Raw genomic sequence first — 13,894 nt, forward strand, 5'->3', positions numbered from 1 at the left:
CTATACTGATTTACAGCAAATAACACTCTAGTATTCTACATAGAACGAGAGTCCAGGTTAACAGGACTACGAAACTTTCCTCTGCCATTTTACTTGGTAGTAAGGATATCTTCTAATCTCTTCCTTCACTCAAACTAGAAAACATTGGTCTTGCTTTTGAAACTGTGTGCCCCAAGTAAAGCAAGGTGTATCAGCTTGATACCTCTATCATACTTTAAGCCATGGATTCTTCTGTTTCACACCTATGCTTATTGTCTTTAAAAAAAGGACTCTGTGAACGTCACAAATTGCCAAGACACCCAAATCACTTGGCTCTTTTGAAAATTGTACACTTAGGTTGGCTTAGACAAAGGTAGTAACTGCAGTCTAATTAAAAAAAAAAAAAACCCACAAAAAACCCCACAACAACCCACAAACCAGAACTAAATGTGTGGTTCTGATGAAGAATGCTTATGGGCATTTGTTCTCCAAAATTATGATCTATTGGACCACAGTAAATGATCCAGACTAAAGTAAGCAATTTCTAAAAAACCCAAACCCACACCCCACAAAACCCCCCACTCTCACCACTCCCCAAAAAATTCTCAAAATTTAAATCACAAATATGAGCATGTAGTCACATATAAACAATTCTGAGAATCACCATTTTGAAAAGTCTGGGAACCACTGCTGTAATGCATGATAGCTACTTATAACTATCAAATTAGCAACCACGTGATCCAAAAGGCTATGTAGTCCACATGAAGTAAATACTTGAAATTTGCCTGATAAAAAAAGCAAGCTGCATAGCCTATTGTTACTTACCTTTTAATCCCCAGAGAAAGAAAGCTTATGCACTTACATTTCATCATCGTATTCCTTTGGAGGTGATGCTGCAATGACTAAGTCAATCCAATCCTGGAAAAGAAATGCACAAGCAAACGTGCTGCTAAATACTGCTGTTAGAGATGGTTAGTGGACTACCATGGAATATCAGAGAGAATCGGGAAGGCCATCTATTCCTGGGAAACCACAGGAAGCAGCAGAAAGGGGTCTATTAAAGACCTCTGCAGGAAGACCATTTCAAGATTAAGCTGTTTGACTTGTACCCTGAAATTAAAGAAAAATTCACTGATCTTGCAACAAGCTTTTAAAAATAATTATTTTAAGAATCATCCTGTATTTGGTTGTCTTGGCAATTAATACAGTTCTTGGTGAGAAAACACTGTAGCTGAAGTGCAGTGTTGCTTGTACATTAAGAAATCAAAGATAAGATAAGCTATTATCACAAAATTCCAATCAGCTTGCAAGTAATTTTCAATATCAGAGAAAGTTTCTACAGATAAACATACTATAAACACTCAGAATGTAATGTGTTTAAATACCAATCTTGACATGTGGCTAAATGCCATGAACTTTCACAGTGAATTACATGCATGATTTTCAGAGATGCTATGTATCAGTATCTTCTGCAGATTTCAGCTCACTTTGGTAGTACATGGCATACCTATTACTTTTGATGTTTGCAACCTTCTTTGTGTTGATGTGACAGTGTCATGAAAGAAAAGGATACCTCATATAAGCATTGGAGGTAGAATGAAAAAGTATTACAGGACACTTACCCCACCCATGTTCCAAGCTTTTGCTAGAGTTCCCTGTGCTTCTGCCAGCCTGCTGTCAATTAATATCTTGCCATTTACGGCTAGTATTTCATCCCCTTTCACTATGCCTCCTGGTGAAAAGACCAATAGGGTATACATACATGTAAGCAAAAAAATTTCTGAGCCTCTTTTCTGTCCCATATTTATGCAATACTGAGTATAATAAAAAGTGTCTTCACTGGATGTGAAGGCTTACACTAAAACTTGACATAAACAAGAAATATGCTACAGGCAAAAACTAAAGGAATTTTTAGGCATGGAAAACCCACACTGATCTCTTATTGATCATGGCCAGTAAGAAACTAGTTGAGTAAGATTCTCTCTAGCAGCAGTTTGCCTGAGTAATCTATCGATACGGTTTACAAATTGTGGTCGATTGTAAGCTGTTACTACTATGAAAATGGTAGCATTACTTAAATACCTGAAGGTGTAAGTGGCTTTTGTCAAGGGTTTGCAGGACTGTCATTCCTTTGCAAGAGCATGTGTAACATTTAGTCCTTAGAACTGATTTTGATTTGCTAATCTGGAATGAAGCACAATCAGCTAACTGGGACTGGATTTGAAAAGGGGAAAACACAGATGGTAAAGGGACAGCCTCAGCTATAGGAGAGCCTCACCACAGTGAAGAGTCAAAGAGAAACAAAGTACCTGAGAGATCAAGTGGCTGAGATGTTTTCACAGCAAGAGTGACTTGAACTTAGGTGCTAGATGAGACAAGGTCAGCAAAGGGCTAAGGAGATGTTGTCCTGTCCATCTACCTGGTCATCACCAGGGTTTTCAAGGAAAGGATGAGAGATACTGGCCACCAGGAGCAAAGCCTGTGTGTGTCGGTATGCATGGCCAGAGAGCAAAGCTGTTAGCCCAGAAGGCTCTGTCCTTTAGTGGGATTTTGGGAGTAAAGTCAGGAATTTTACAAATCAAGTCACTATTGAAAGTAGCATTAAGACAAAACTAAGCAGTGTAGTGTAGCCATAGTCTAGTAATTGCTTTGCACATGCAAGTACTACAAATGTCATTGCTTGGAAATTGTGAAATAATGGAGACCATACTCTGCTTTCTATAATTAACAGAATACCCCAGATAACCAGGTCTTTGTTTGGTTTTCAGTTTTGGGTTTTTTCGGGGGGAGGTTTATATCAGACTGGAAAAAGGGGAGTCCTTATTAAGAGAACAGCTCTACACTTTCAGGCCATGTTACTAAAAATTCTGTTATGATAAAAATACAGTAGCCATGACCATTTCTTTTTAAACACTATTTATAAAATATATATAATTATTAATTTAAGCAGCACCCTTCAAACCACGAGTCTCTCTCTGAGCTGCCCTTAGAGCAGAGACAGAACTTGGCTGCCTTGGACAATCTAAGTGTGCCTCTCAGTACTAGGCATAGCTATGCAGTCAGCCAACAACTCTCAGCCAGCATTAAGGAGCCACTTTGCAGCAGCATTATGAATTCCCCTTTGTTACTCACCATGTTTGTCTGCAGCACCACCCTCATAGATGGCAGACACGACTATCTTTCCAATTGGAGAATCAATTCCTCCTTCGACTGCAAGGTCTAATGATCCTTCCTATTAAAAAAAAAAAAAAAAAAAAGTTTTAGTTCAGCATAGGCTGTTAATTTTTGCCATCAACGGGAGCTTAACCTTTCCTTCTTCCCAGTAAATGGGACTGTACATGAAATGCTTACACAAAGCCTTTAAATACCAATAAAATAATATAGTATTTACCTTTTTAATTCGTAATAGCCGTACATCTTTTCCCATAATCTGCTCTGGGGTAAACTATGAAAAGATAAAATGATTAGTCATTTCCACCTCAGAAACACAAAACAACTAGGCTGATCTATGCAATTTATGGGAGGAAAAGGGGCATTTCCCTCCTCCAAAACAGTGTTAGAGGAAGATCAGAACACCAGATCATCTTTTCCTGTGAAATAAATAGAAAAGACAAATATGCAAGCCCCAGCAAACCAACAAGCAAGAATCTTACACCCTCCCAGCCCTCAAAATCAAGGATGTGATTTTACCAACGTATTTCACATTAAACAGTGAGACATATTTGAATTCTCTCCTTACCATTGAATATGGATCAAAATCTTCCAAATATTTCTGGAAGCCCTGAGAATAAAACAATACTTAATTGTAAAAACATCAGGCTCATGCACACACTTAACACACAAACTCCATTTTATTTCTTAGTGAGAGAACATACAATTCTGTAAGCTATGAAAGAAGACAGTAAATGGAGAAAAGCACAGAAGGGTAGCAAATAGTCTGTCCTGACAGTCAGAAGACATTTCAAAACCTTATGACACATCAGCAGTTTGAGCTAGTCATACTATGGATCAATTCTGAGGAATGGTTTAGCACTCGTCAGCTCCACAGCTCCTCTCTATACCTGACAGAACAGAAACAAATCTTTAAAGCATCATGGGCAGGTATGTTCTGCCACACTCTTCTGAGCAACTTTTCTTGGGACTATCCCAGGCAGAAGTCACAGGCTCCAATTTGCCTGTCAGCAACACCACTCCAAAGTATCTGGATTTTAGGACCCTCTTCCAGCTCCCTTCTCTCCTTTCCATGGAGTTTCAGGGAGTCTGCTCCATACCACAAGCGAGCACAGGACAAAAACTGATTTTGTTTTCATATGGTTCTGTGGAGGACTTAAAAGTTTTGGCAGGGAGCGCCTGAATGGGGAAGATAATATTGCAGTTAGGTAGAGCACATTTTAAGCTTTGAGAGCATTACCATTATCAGACCAACAATGCAGGGAAAAAGCAGTTACCTTTTCTGCATAGATGAGAGTTCCCAAGTCAGCAATTGGGAATCAATAGTGTTTGAGTGGTGGTTTCTTGAGGAGTATTAGGAGTTACTAGGTGAGACTCTATAGGCAATGCTGGAGATTTATAAAAACTCTGCACTTATCCTGCATGTTGAAGTAAGGACGTCAGGTCTTAACAGAAATTTTTACTGAGGCACCTAAATGCGGCATCATTCTTTTAGCTTCCAGCTGCAATAACATGGGGATATGGGAACAACGCAGAACCATACAACCCTTTGTTGACACAGCAGGCAAGCCAGTATCTGATGCAGGCCAATGGTTCAGTGCATGATCAGGCTTGATATATTCGTTCTTGCCATCTTTTCTACTGGATCCATCTGATGACAAACTCTATTCCACTCTCAGACTCAGATAAGCCTTTTTCCACTTGTAAATCAAATGCACAGCTTAAGGTTTCTCTGGTATCTTAAAGAGCTGGCTGTTAAATAACAAAGTTGTAGCAGAAACCACTAATGCCTCCTCCTGTTATCATCGTTATCATCTCTCTCAGCTGCCTGTATAAATTTGACATGACTATGACTGACCCTTTGGGGTCAGATCTCATCCTTACCACCAGGGCCTTTGACAAAGTCAGTCAGCACTACTACACAGGTTGCATTAGCAGACCCTCAAATATACAACAGTGCTGCCCATTTGTCTAACCACACTTATACAGACCATGCAACAGTGGTGCTGATGACTCTTGCATGGACTGGCAGTCATTACACAGAGGCATACTGAATTGTACAGTGCGAACCTTGGCTTTCCTGCAGGCTGCCCCTCTCTTCACCTTTTCCCTGAGGGCAGAAGACCAACTTAAGCAAACAATTTGGTTGTTCAGTGTTTCTTCTGAGACAAAAGAAGCATTTGCAAGGGTTGAAGCATGACTTTGTCCCCCCAGGCTCCAGAGAGCTAAATCTTCAGGCCTCTACTGCAGAACTTTTGCTTACTGCCACAAGTGGGGTACTTTCATAGGGAAGTAGGTATTAAAAGCATCTTTGGGGAATAGGAACATGAGAGACCTTATTTAGGATTTAAGTTAGTATAGGTTGCATTACATGTGTTAACTGCTAATTTTGAGAAACAAAATAAGTGGGAATTTGATTACAGACTTCAGCAAGGGTAGAATTTCACCTTTGGGGAAAAAACCCCAATCATTCATTTACAAAGTGTATTGATATTATGAATACTTTTACTAAAACTGCAAGAGAAACATTTTACAATGATAGCTACCTAAACAACTAACAGTTTGAATAGCTGAATTTGTATTGACCTTTGGAATCACAGCTGAAGTAGACATCTATGGTCTTGGAGCAAGCAACTTAGAGGAAAGAACTCCAATCTCAGCCAAGTCACTAATTCATTATGTAATCTAAAGGAAGCCACTGAAGTCTCTTTGTCCCAGGTCACCCTCACGAAAAACAGATGTTGCCCTTGAAGAAAGTTTTCCTGGGAAAATAATTTTTAAACAGGAAAAAACCCCACAACAACAACAAAAAAAAACGCTGCAAGCAAAGAAGCGATATGATCTGGATCCAATAATGTACAAATACAGCTATGATACGATGAAGACATCCGCTGAACTGAATAAATCTTCCCAGAAAGGGGCATCACAGATTCTGAGAGCAGAGAGCACACTCCATATCCAAACAGGTAGTAATTAACCAAGCAACACCAAGTGGAAACCACAGTGCTAAGCCTATCTTCCCACTACTGAGGACATCTCGGGCAAAAGAGTTCAGACCTTTCTAATCCTTTCTTGACTTAACATTCATAGGACTGAACATAAGTAGAACCTGGAACATTAATATGTTTGATTGCACTGAAACAACTATCTGTCTGGACTTCTAGATGAAAGGGAAAATTACTACTTAAAAAAAGTAAAAAACCCAACCATACCATAAGCATCTAAGCCAATGGCACTACTCACTGAGGTTTCTAGCATCAAATAAATACCAATTGAGACCTGACTGAAATAAACCAAAAAGAATTAGAAGAGAAATCTGTGACCAGATTTAACAAAATTTTCCAAAAAACCACACTGAGAACAAAACTGTTATATATACAGAACATGCTAACATTTAATGGCAACTGAACAACCTCAGAGTGTGAATTATCTCAGTCAAATGTAGTCTTCCCTTCTAGATAGAAACTGATCAAAAGGAGAAAAATAATCATTATTAATCTTAATAGTTCACCACTCAAAAGCTCACACTGTGAGCTCAAAACTGTGCACCAACATTTTCATATAACATCGCAACACATCTAACTTATTTTGCACAGAAATTGGCATATTTAACAGCAGCAGAGAAGTTAAGCAGGAAATTCACTTCAAGGGACCATCTATTGAACCACCAGTGAACCAAAGAGGAAGAGTTGAAAACTTCATCACTATGACAGAGGAAGGCAAGGAAAGTAGTAACACAGCAGAAAAATCCTACGCAATACAGAAAGGCTATGTGAATAAGTGCTTTCCACCATCAGTTCCTCTGTTTTCCTACCAATAACTATGTTGTGATAATAGCTCTATTTGTTAAACTAAGAAAATATTTTATTACTGAAAGCATTGGAACTGGAGGCTAAAACAAACAAGGAAACCTTAGGAATAATAAAAAAAAAAATAATTTGCCAGTATCAGGTCAGCTGTCAGTGTTCAATTATCTTAAAGATTGCACTGACCATATAAGTAGTCACAGATAGTTCAACCTGAAGGATTTACTGTCCTCTCATTCATCATCTGTCTAGACTAGCAGGAGCCACAAGCACACACGGGAAGTTTAAAAAGACTAGCAGTTTTCATGCACTAGGGCTGTCTTGCATCCTCTGTTTTATAAAGTGGTAACAGGATTAGAAAGGAAAGTTTTAAATCTATGATCAGTCAAAACAAGAAGTACCACACAAGACACGGAGAATGTTATTTTACTTGTTTTTTGTTAGATCTAAATGATGAATTGTAAACCACCATCCTTTTAAACATCTCTTGTGGCTGCAAAAGAAAAAAAAAATTGCCAAACCAGATATTAACTTTTTGCTGTAAATAAGTATCACCTATTCACAAATAATCTCACTGCTTTTTTTTTTCCTCTTTCAGGGACTGAATCACACTTGCACTTGTGTGCTTGTTCCCTATACCATTTAAAAATGAGAGAACACAGACAGTGAAATGGTACTAAATATAAAAAAAAAGGGAAACTACATGAATAATGCACATTTCCATACCACAAGATTTCTTAAAAATATTTTCTGTGGCTCCTTTTATCCCTAATTTCTACAGAACAGTGCTGGGGTCTCTTCTCCATTATTTTTTTTGAAAATAATTGAAAAAAAAAAAAAACCACAGACAAAATGCTAGACAAGTAATTTCCAAAATATTGAAAAGTCACGATAAATATATGTTACACATTTAAGATTTGGTCTCCTAGCAAGGAATATCCTATACTGAAAGGTGAATTCCATTATTAAAATCCTCATTAAGTTGATAAGCTGAAAGAAAAAATATGTGTATTTGGGCTCATCCTGAAAGAAGCAATTATCTAAATACTAATTACTAGTACAGGTTCATTCTACATAAAGAAAAAATCCTCCTGAATTTAACTGACTTATTTCTGAGTCATCTTGCTTCAATTTGGATATCTACAAATAATTTCATAATATAGATTAATCACTGCTGGATTTAATTTGATTGTGTTGGGCTTCAATGATTTTAAGCCCATCTTGATTCTGTTTTTCTTTTGCTTCCAGTGCCTTAACAAAATAGTACACTGTAGTTTGGAATGCAGAACCTCTTACTATGTTACAAAACTTTTCAAAACCAAAATGGGCTAAAAAAAAAAAAATACACAAAACAGTCCTCACACCTCTCCAGCCTCCACTCAAAACCCTGCATCAAATCAGGTAACATATCTGAATCTTCTGAAACAAGAACAACTTTCTACAGACTAAACTATGGTATTTACATTTCCAAATTAAATTTGCTTTAAAAAAAATGAGTGTATATCAGTTTCACTACCGATGCTATCAGTGTCCTACAGTCATACCATTACTTGGAAAAATGTATCTATTCCTGAGTTAATGAAAGATTTGTAGTCTGCTTTTAATTAATATAGAGACTGAGATTTTGTCTTGAAGGACTTTTGGGCAAGTCTGGCAAGATTTTCCACAAAGCTCTTCAGCTCCTCTTTAGCCACTTCAAAGAAAAAAAAAAAATTCCTCTTGAACACAGATGGTTTTGATATAGCTATTTCCAATCATTGCACACCTTACCCACACAGTACCTAAGTGCCTGTCTGAGGTCCCCTGACTGCAGTCCTGCAGAATCAGGCTTTGAATCTTGCAAATTAGAGGAAAGCTTAAATATTCATTCCTCCTTTCAGAAATGCTACATCCAATCACGAAGGAGTGAGGGAAGAAAAGATCTTTAGCAGCAGCAAGTGCATCGAGGCCTTCTAACTCGCACAACAGGATGTTTGTGATAGTTTGGATAGCAGAGACTAATGCTTACTTCAGTTTTGCTTCTCTGAAAACTCCACCACTAAATCATAACAATCCTCTCCTATTCTCTGAGCCAAAATTTAATTAGCTTTGCCATGAGTGTTTTCCAACTCACTCTAGTACAGAGACAAACACACTGATTTTGACCCAAAGTAGCCCTCTGCATTCAAGGCTACGCTCAAGGTTTAATCCTCCCCCATCATTTCCCTGTTTCTAGTGAGAATAACTTCATTTTCGCAAACTGTTAAAAGACCTGGGAATTCTAACCTGAATTCAGTTAATATGAAAACTTAAGTCACAACAGAGACTTCATTGCTCCTATCTGGCCCAACTACCTTCCAGGTAAGAGGAATGTTTCACCCATTTTTGCACGTTTATTTTATTCTTATGCTCATGCTTTTAATCTTTACTAGTGAATTGCTCGAGTATGGGCTCACTTGGTTAGCTGTTTGAATCAAGTAAATCCATCAAGATCAGTTTCTAGAGTTTGGTACTCATGACAGCTAAATTCAGATAAAAACAAGGTAGAAGAAATTATGTGCATTATGTCATGTTAAGATATAAAGGTGGGAGTTCCATAAAGCATGTGAAATCTAGCAAGAAGCAGGGTAGGAAAAGATATTTTGCCTTTAGTGATACTTCCCACCACTAAGAGAAGCTAAACCTGTCCTGTATGTGAACCACTGACTTAAATAGGGACACTTCCTCCCAAAATAAAAAACATTCCTTCTGCATGAAATCAAATTACAATTCTTACACATTTCTGGAGACAGGCAGGTACCTCCTTGTCTGTTTTGTCATACACTGGCCTTTTAATGTTTTTGATAAATAGAAGTAGCCTCCCTCTTTACTTTGGTATCCACACAAGTCTGACTCCACATACTACTGTGACTTCATTGCAGCCAGAATGAGTACTCTTTACTGCATTGTCATAAAAGGAAGTAAGAGGTAACAGGTCTAGAAAAACAATTTATAGACTGATGCTTCTCTCAAAGTCCTATCAGAACATTGCTCTCGCTGAAATTGTGATCTTCTAACCAATATAAGGCAGTTTGGGGAATGAAGATGATTGACATCTGAAACATTTTAGCAGACGTGATTTGGAAAATGTGCATGCATGCATAACAAATCATAAGAAATTTCCTTATGGAGGTGGATCTTAGTGCCAATTTCTCAAATTAATTGTAAGCCATCAGTAAAAAAAACCCACAAGCAACATTTTCAATTTGTATCAAGACTGTCTGATCACACATAAGGGTATTATCAATTTTGCAAACTAGTTTATATTTGCACACCAGGTATTTATTTTCAAGAGCTAGACTACATTAACTGCAGATTATGATTTTACTCTGTTCATTCCTCCCCTAAGGAATTTCAAATTGCTTAGAGATGCTGAATTACTGAACACAAAATGAAATCCAAAGCTCCCATACATACAACTGAAGGAAAAATCTACACTGGAAAGATCTGAATTTATTTTTAGTTAATGTACCTGCCTTCTCTTGAGAAAAGAAAACTTCTTTCATTTACCATTTCAATCCATTTATACTATTTATAATATAGAAGTTTCAAGACTACTATATGTGTGGGAAAACTGGTTACTTAGCATCACTAAAATTTGTTCAAACTGTAACTGGGAAAATAAAGGAACAAGAGTATCTAAATGATTAAAGCAGAAAATGACCAAAAAAATCCATACCACTTTAATGAAAGACAGCTAGGAATATTGTGCAATACTTATTGTCAGATATAGCATAAAAAATGCAAGTGTCATGTATTTTCCATCACTTAGAAAGCTCACATGCTGCAATACGCTGCCTTGCTCATATAACATATACACACATGTCCACACCCATGCATATGACAGACACACACACAACTCTAATTGCAGCAGCATAAATCATGATGAGTCTCAATAATAATTACTACTAATTGGCCCATCAGCTACCTTAGCTGAATTTTCAGGGCTGTCATTTGGCAGTTATCACCTGTCATCTCTTTTTTTCAGTAAGCTTTGCCTCCCCTCCCCTCATAAATCTCATAAATCACAATTCCCAAAGATGCTACATGGTCCTAAACTCTTTAGCCTAAGGGTTTTTTCTTCATTTACATTTGAAATAGAAAAGGAAGAGAAATAAGGAAAAGAATCTGATTGTGAGTCAACTTTGCAGTAGCACTGCATGACCAGTATACTGGAGTCTAAGATATAACAATGTACTTTTTTTCCTCTGGAAATGAAATGATGAATAATATAGCTACATCTCAAATATGTTTGTGACTATAAAGGTAAAATACAGTGTAATGGATTTTTACTATTTCATTTTTGACAAAGAAATTCAGAATTTATAAAAATACAAGCCAGCATGTGAATAACCAACAAATAAGTTCTACACAGTCTTAAGGCTCTACACTGCTCTGGAATTATACACCTCAGTACAAAAACTGTTACCCTCAGTACAAAAACTGTCACTAAGACTGACTTTTAAATCATGAAAAAAAGGGAAAAATATTCTTTTGTACTTACCATTGGTGATCATTTGAAAATCTACATTAATTATAGTTAGCGGAAAACAAGACAAGCATTGATACTTTGAGGACAAGTCAACAACAAATTCCACAGTACTGTAGCACTCTGAAAAAGAACATTAAAAGGCTTACCAGGGCCTCTGATTTGATTGTTGGCCTGACCATAAAGTTTGGGTCAGGATGCAGCATGACTGGTTTAGAGACTATTGATACCCCTGGATGTCGTTGGGTAGGTGGACTTGGAGCAAGTTGCTATGGGGTTAATTTAAGAAAATTACAATTCACAACATAATTTGTGAAAATCCATCATTTCACCAAGATGCCTCCATACAAATAGTTTATGGTAATTAATTTAATTACACTAATACAACGAAAGGCTTAAAGAATTATTTTAAGATGTACAAAGTTAACTAGCCAAAATGTAATTTCTCTGGCATCCAAATAGTAGCCTTTTCCCCTAAACTCTGACTTCACCAGCAAGATTATGGAAAAATCTCATCCCTGCTTTTGGCATTTATCCCACAAAGGCAATGAACTGAATGAGAAACTACAGGGAAAAAAAAAATGCTAAAGTTGAGTGTAAGAACATAGTGAACCCGAAATGAGTTTTTAACTAATCTGTGGCTAAACAGACCATTTAAGATTAAATTCACCAGGACTGAAGCAATCAGTTTTCCATATAGAATTTCAAGTTAGCTTATCGAAATTCACCAGGACTGAAGCAGTTTTCCATATAGAATTTCAAGTTAGCTTATCCTGACTTAAGAGCAAGGGTTAGTTGCACTAATTACCTACCCTTGACTCTACAAAGTACAGATACTCAGAGGCATCTGAGACCTAATCATCCAGCACGTACTAACCCAATTGTACACTTCTTACTCTGTCAAAACTCCTGCTGACGTCAAGCATAGTTTTATTCAAGAAAAGAGTTCAAAAACTGAGCCCTGTGGGTTTAGTTTCCGACTTAACCCAAGCAACTCTCAGCACACTCTTGTCAATGTTTCTCATAGGAAATGTGATGTATTCCAGATATCATTCATATAGTACAAGCTGTATCCTCTGAAATAATTTGAATTGCTTCCAGCGAATTGGTTAAGCCACCCTTTTTTTTTTTAAATAGGGGAATTTTTTGGTTGTTTTTGTTTGTCTTTTTGGTTTTCCCCTTTTTTAAATAATTTAAGAAAAAAGTTTTGGAACCAGATCTTCTAAAATCCCTGTGGACATACCTCAACTAACATTGTTCCATACTGCAAAACATATTGTATAGTTAAGCTTTATAATCTTAGAAGAATTGACAGGTTCACAGACATCAATTTAATAAAGTTGCACTGGAACTGGACAATTTAAAGACAGCCTTTTCTACAGTGCCTCAGATTGGGGAAATCTGACATCCGGCCATCCTGAATCAAAAGCAGTACAAAGAGTTATCAAACAAACATTGGTTCTTCTGAGAAGAAAGCTTACATCTTAGCACCCAGTATGTTTAAAATACAGTTAAGTCCTAGCTCCTTTTGTGTGTCTTGCCAGAAGAATAAAGTATGTACTCTCCTTGACATACAGAACATGCAAACATGGATCATATATTACTGAAGCGTTGAAATATGAAGTCCTCAGATCATTAGGAGTCACTTCCACTACCTGGTATTAGGTATCTTGTAACACAGCAATGGATCCACACACATGAATACAGATGCTCAGTTTTAAATAAATTAGCCATGCAGAGTCAAACCCTTGGCATTTCCTTGGCATTAGCATTACATGGTAAGTTCATAAAACTACAGTCATTATTAACAGCACTTAACATACCAGTGGATTGCTTGACACAGAAGATCCTTTGCTGACGTGGGAGGTGTTTCTTACAACCTAAACAGTAACAGACTTAGTACGGGGTCCATATAAAGCATACTGCTAATAATAATTTTGAGAAACAGATTGATTTATACCAGATATTTTAATAGTTAGTTGTCAAGAATGTATTTGACAGGATTTCATTCCTTTTGTCAGGTATTTGTTTGAGCTGAATTTGAAATTAAATGATCTGGAGAAAAAGCTGAGCAACATAGGGAAGATTTACCAGTTTGAGTAATATTAGAAAAGTAAACTTATGGGACAACAGTTGCCAAAAGGCTTTAGCAGGCATAAATACAAGATCTTTTATCACTCAAGTCAAATAAATGCACTGCTTCTGTTTATCTGTGGTATTAAAAACTGACTTTTTAAAAAGCAGCAAGGATAAATTCTCCAGCTTCTGATCTTTCTTGCATGTCTGAAACCACATCAGGAATACCAGGTTATCTACTTATAAACAAAGCAGCTTTAGCTCAGTATTAATACTTTAACTAAGAGCATAGTTCTTTCCTTATATTCGCTAATTACATTCAGTGAAAACTGGATAATTTTCAAAGGCTAGGTTA

General features: G+C 37.0%; 1 protein-coding gene across 1 annotated transcript in view; it reads right to left on the bottom strand.

Moving 5' to 3' along the window:
- Positions 1-13,894, bottom strand: part of USH1C (USH1 protein network component harmonin) — a 48,324-nt gene that overhangs the window by 220 nt on the left and 34,210 nt on the right. Inside the window, 8 exon segments of the mRNA XM_035891036.1 lie at positions 842-897; positions 1,602-1,711; positions 3,112-3,211; positions 3,371-3,424; positions 3,719-3,760; positions 7,387-7,449; positions 11,613-11,732; positions 13,287-13,343. Coding sequence (XP_035746929.1) covers positions 842-897; positions 1,602-1,711; positions 3,112-3,211; positions 3,371-3,424; positions 3,719-3,760; positions 7,387-7,449; positions 11,613-11,732; positions 13,287-13,343 — 602 coding nt within the window.

This window comes from Egretta garzetta, unplaced genomic scaffold, assembly GCF_000687185.1.
Source record: "Egretta garzetta isolate BGI_Z169 unplaced genomic scaffold, ASM68718v1 scaffold133, whole genome shotgun sequence".
NCBI classification, from domain to species: Eukaryota; Metazoa; Chordata; class Aves; order Pelecaniformes; family Ardeidae; genus Egretta; species Egretta garzetta.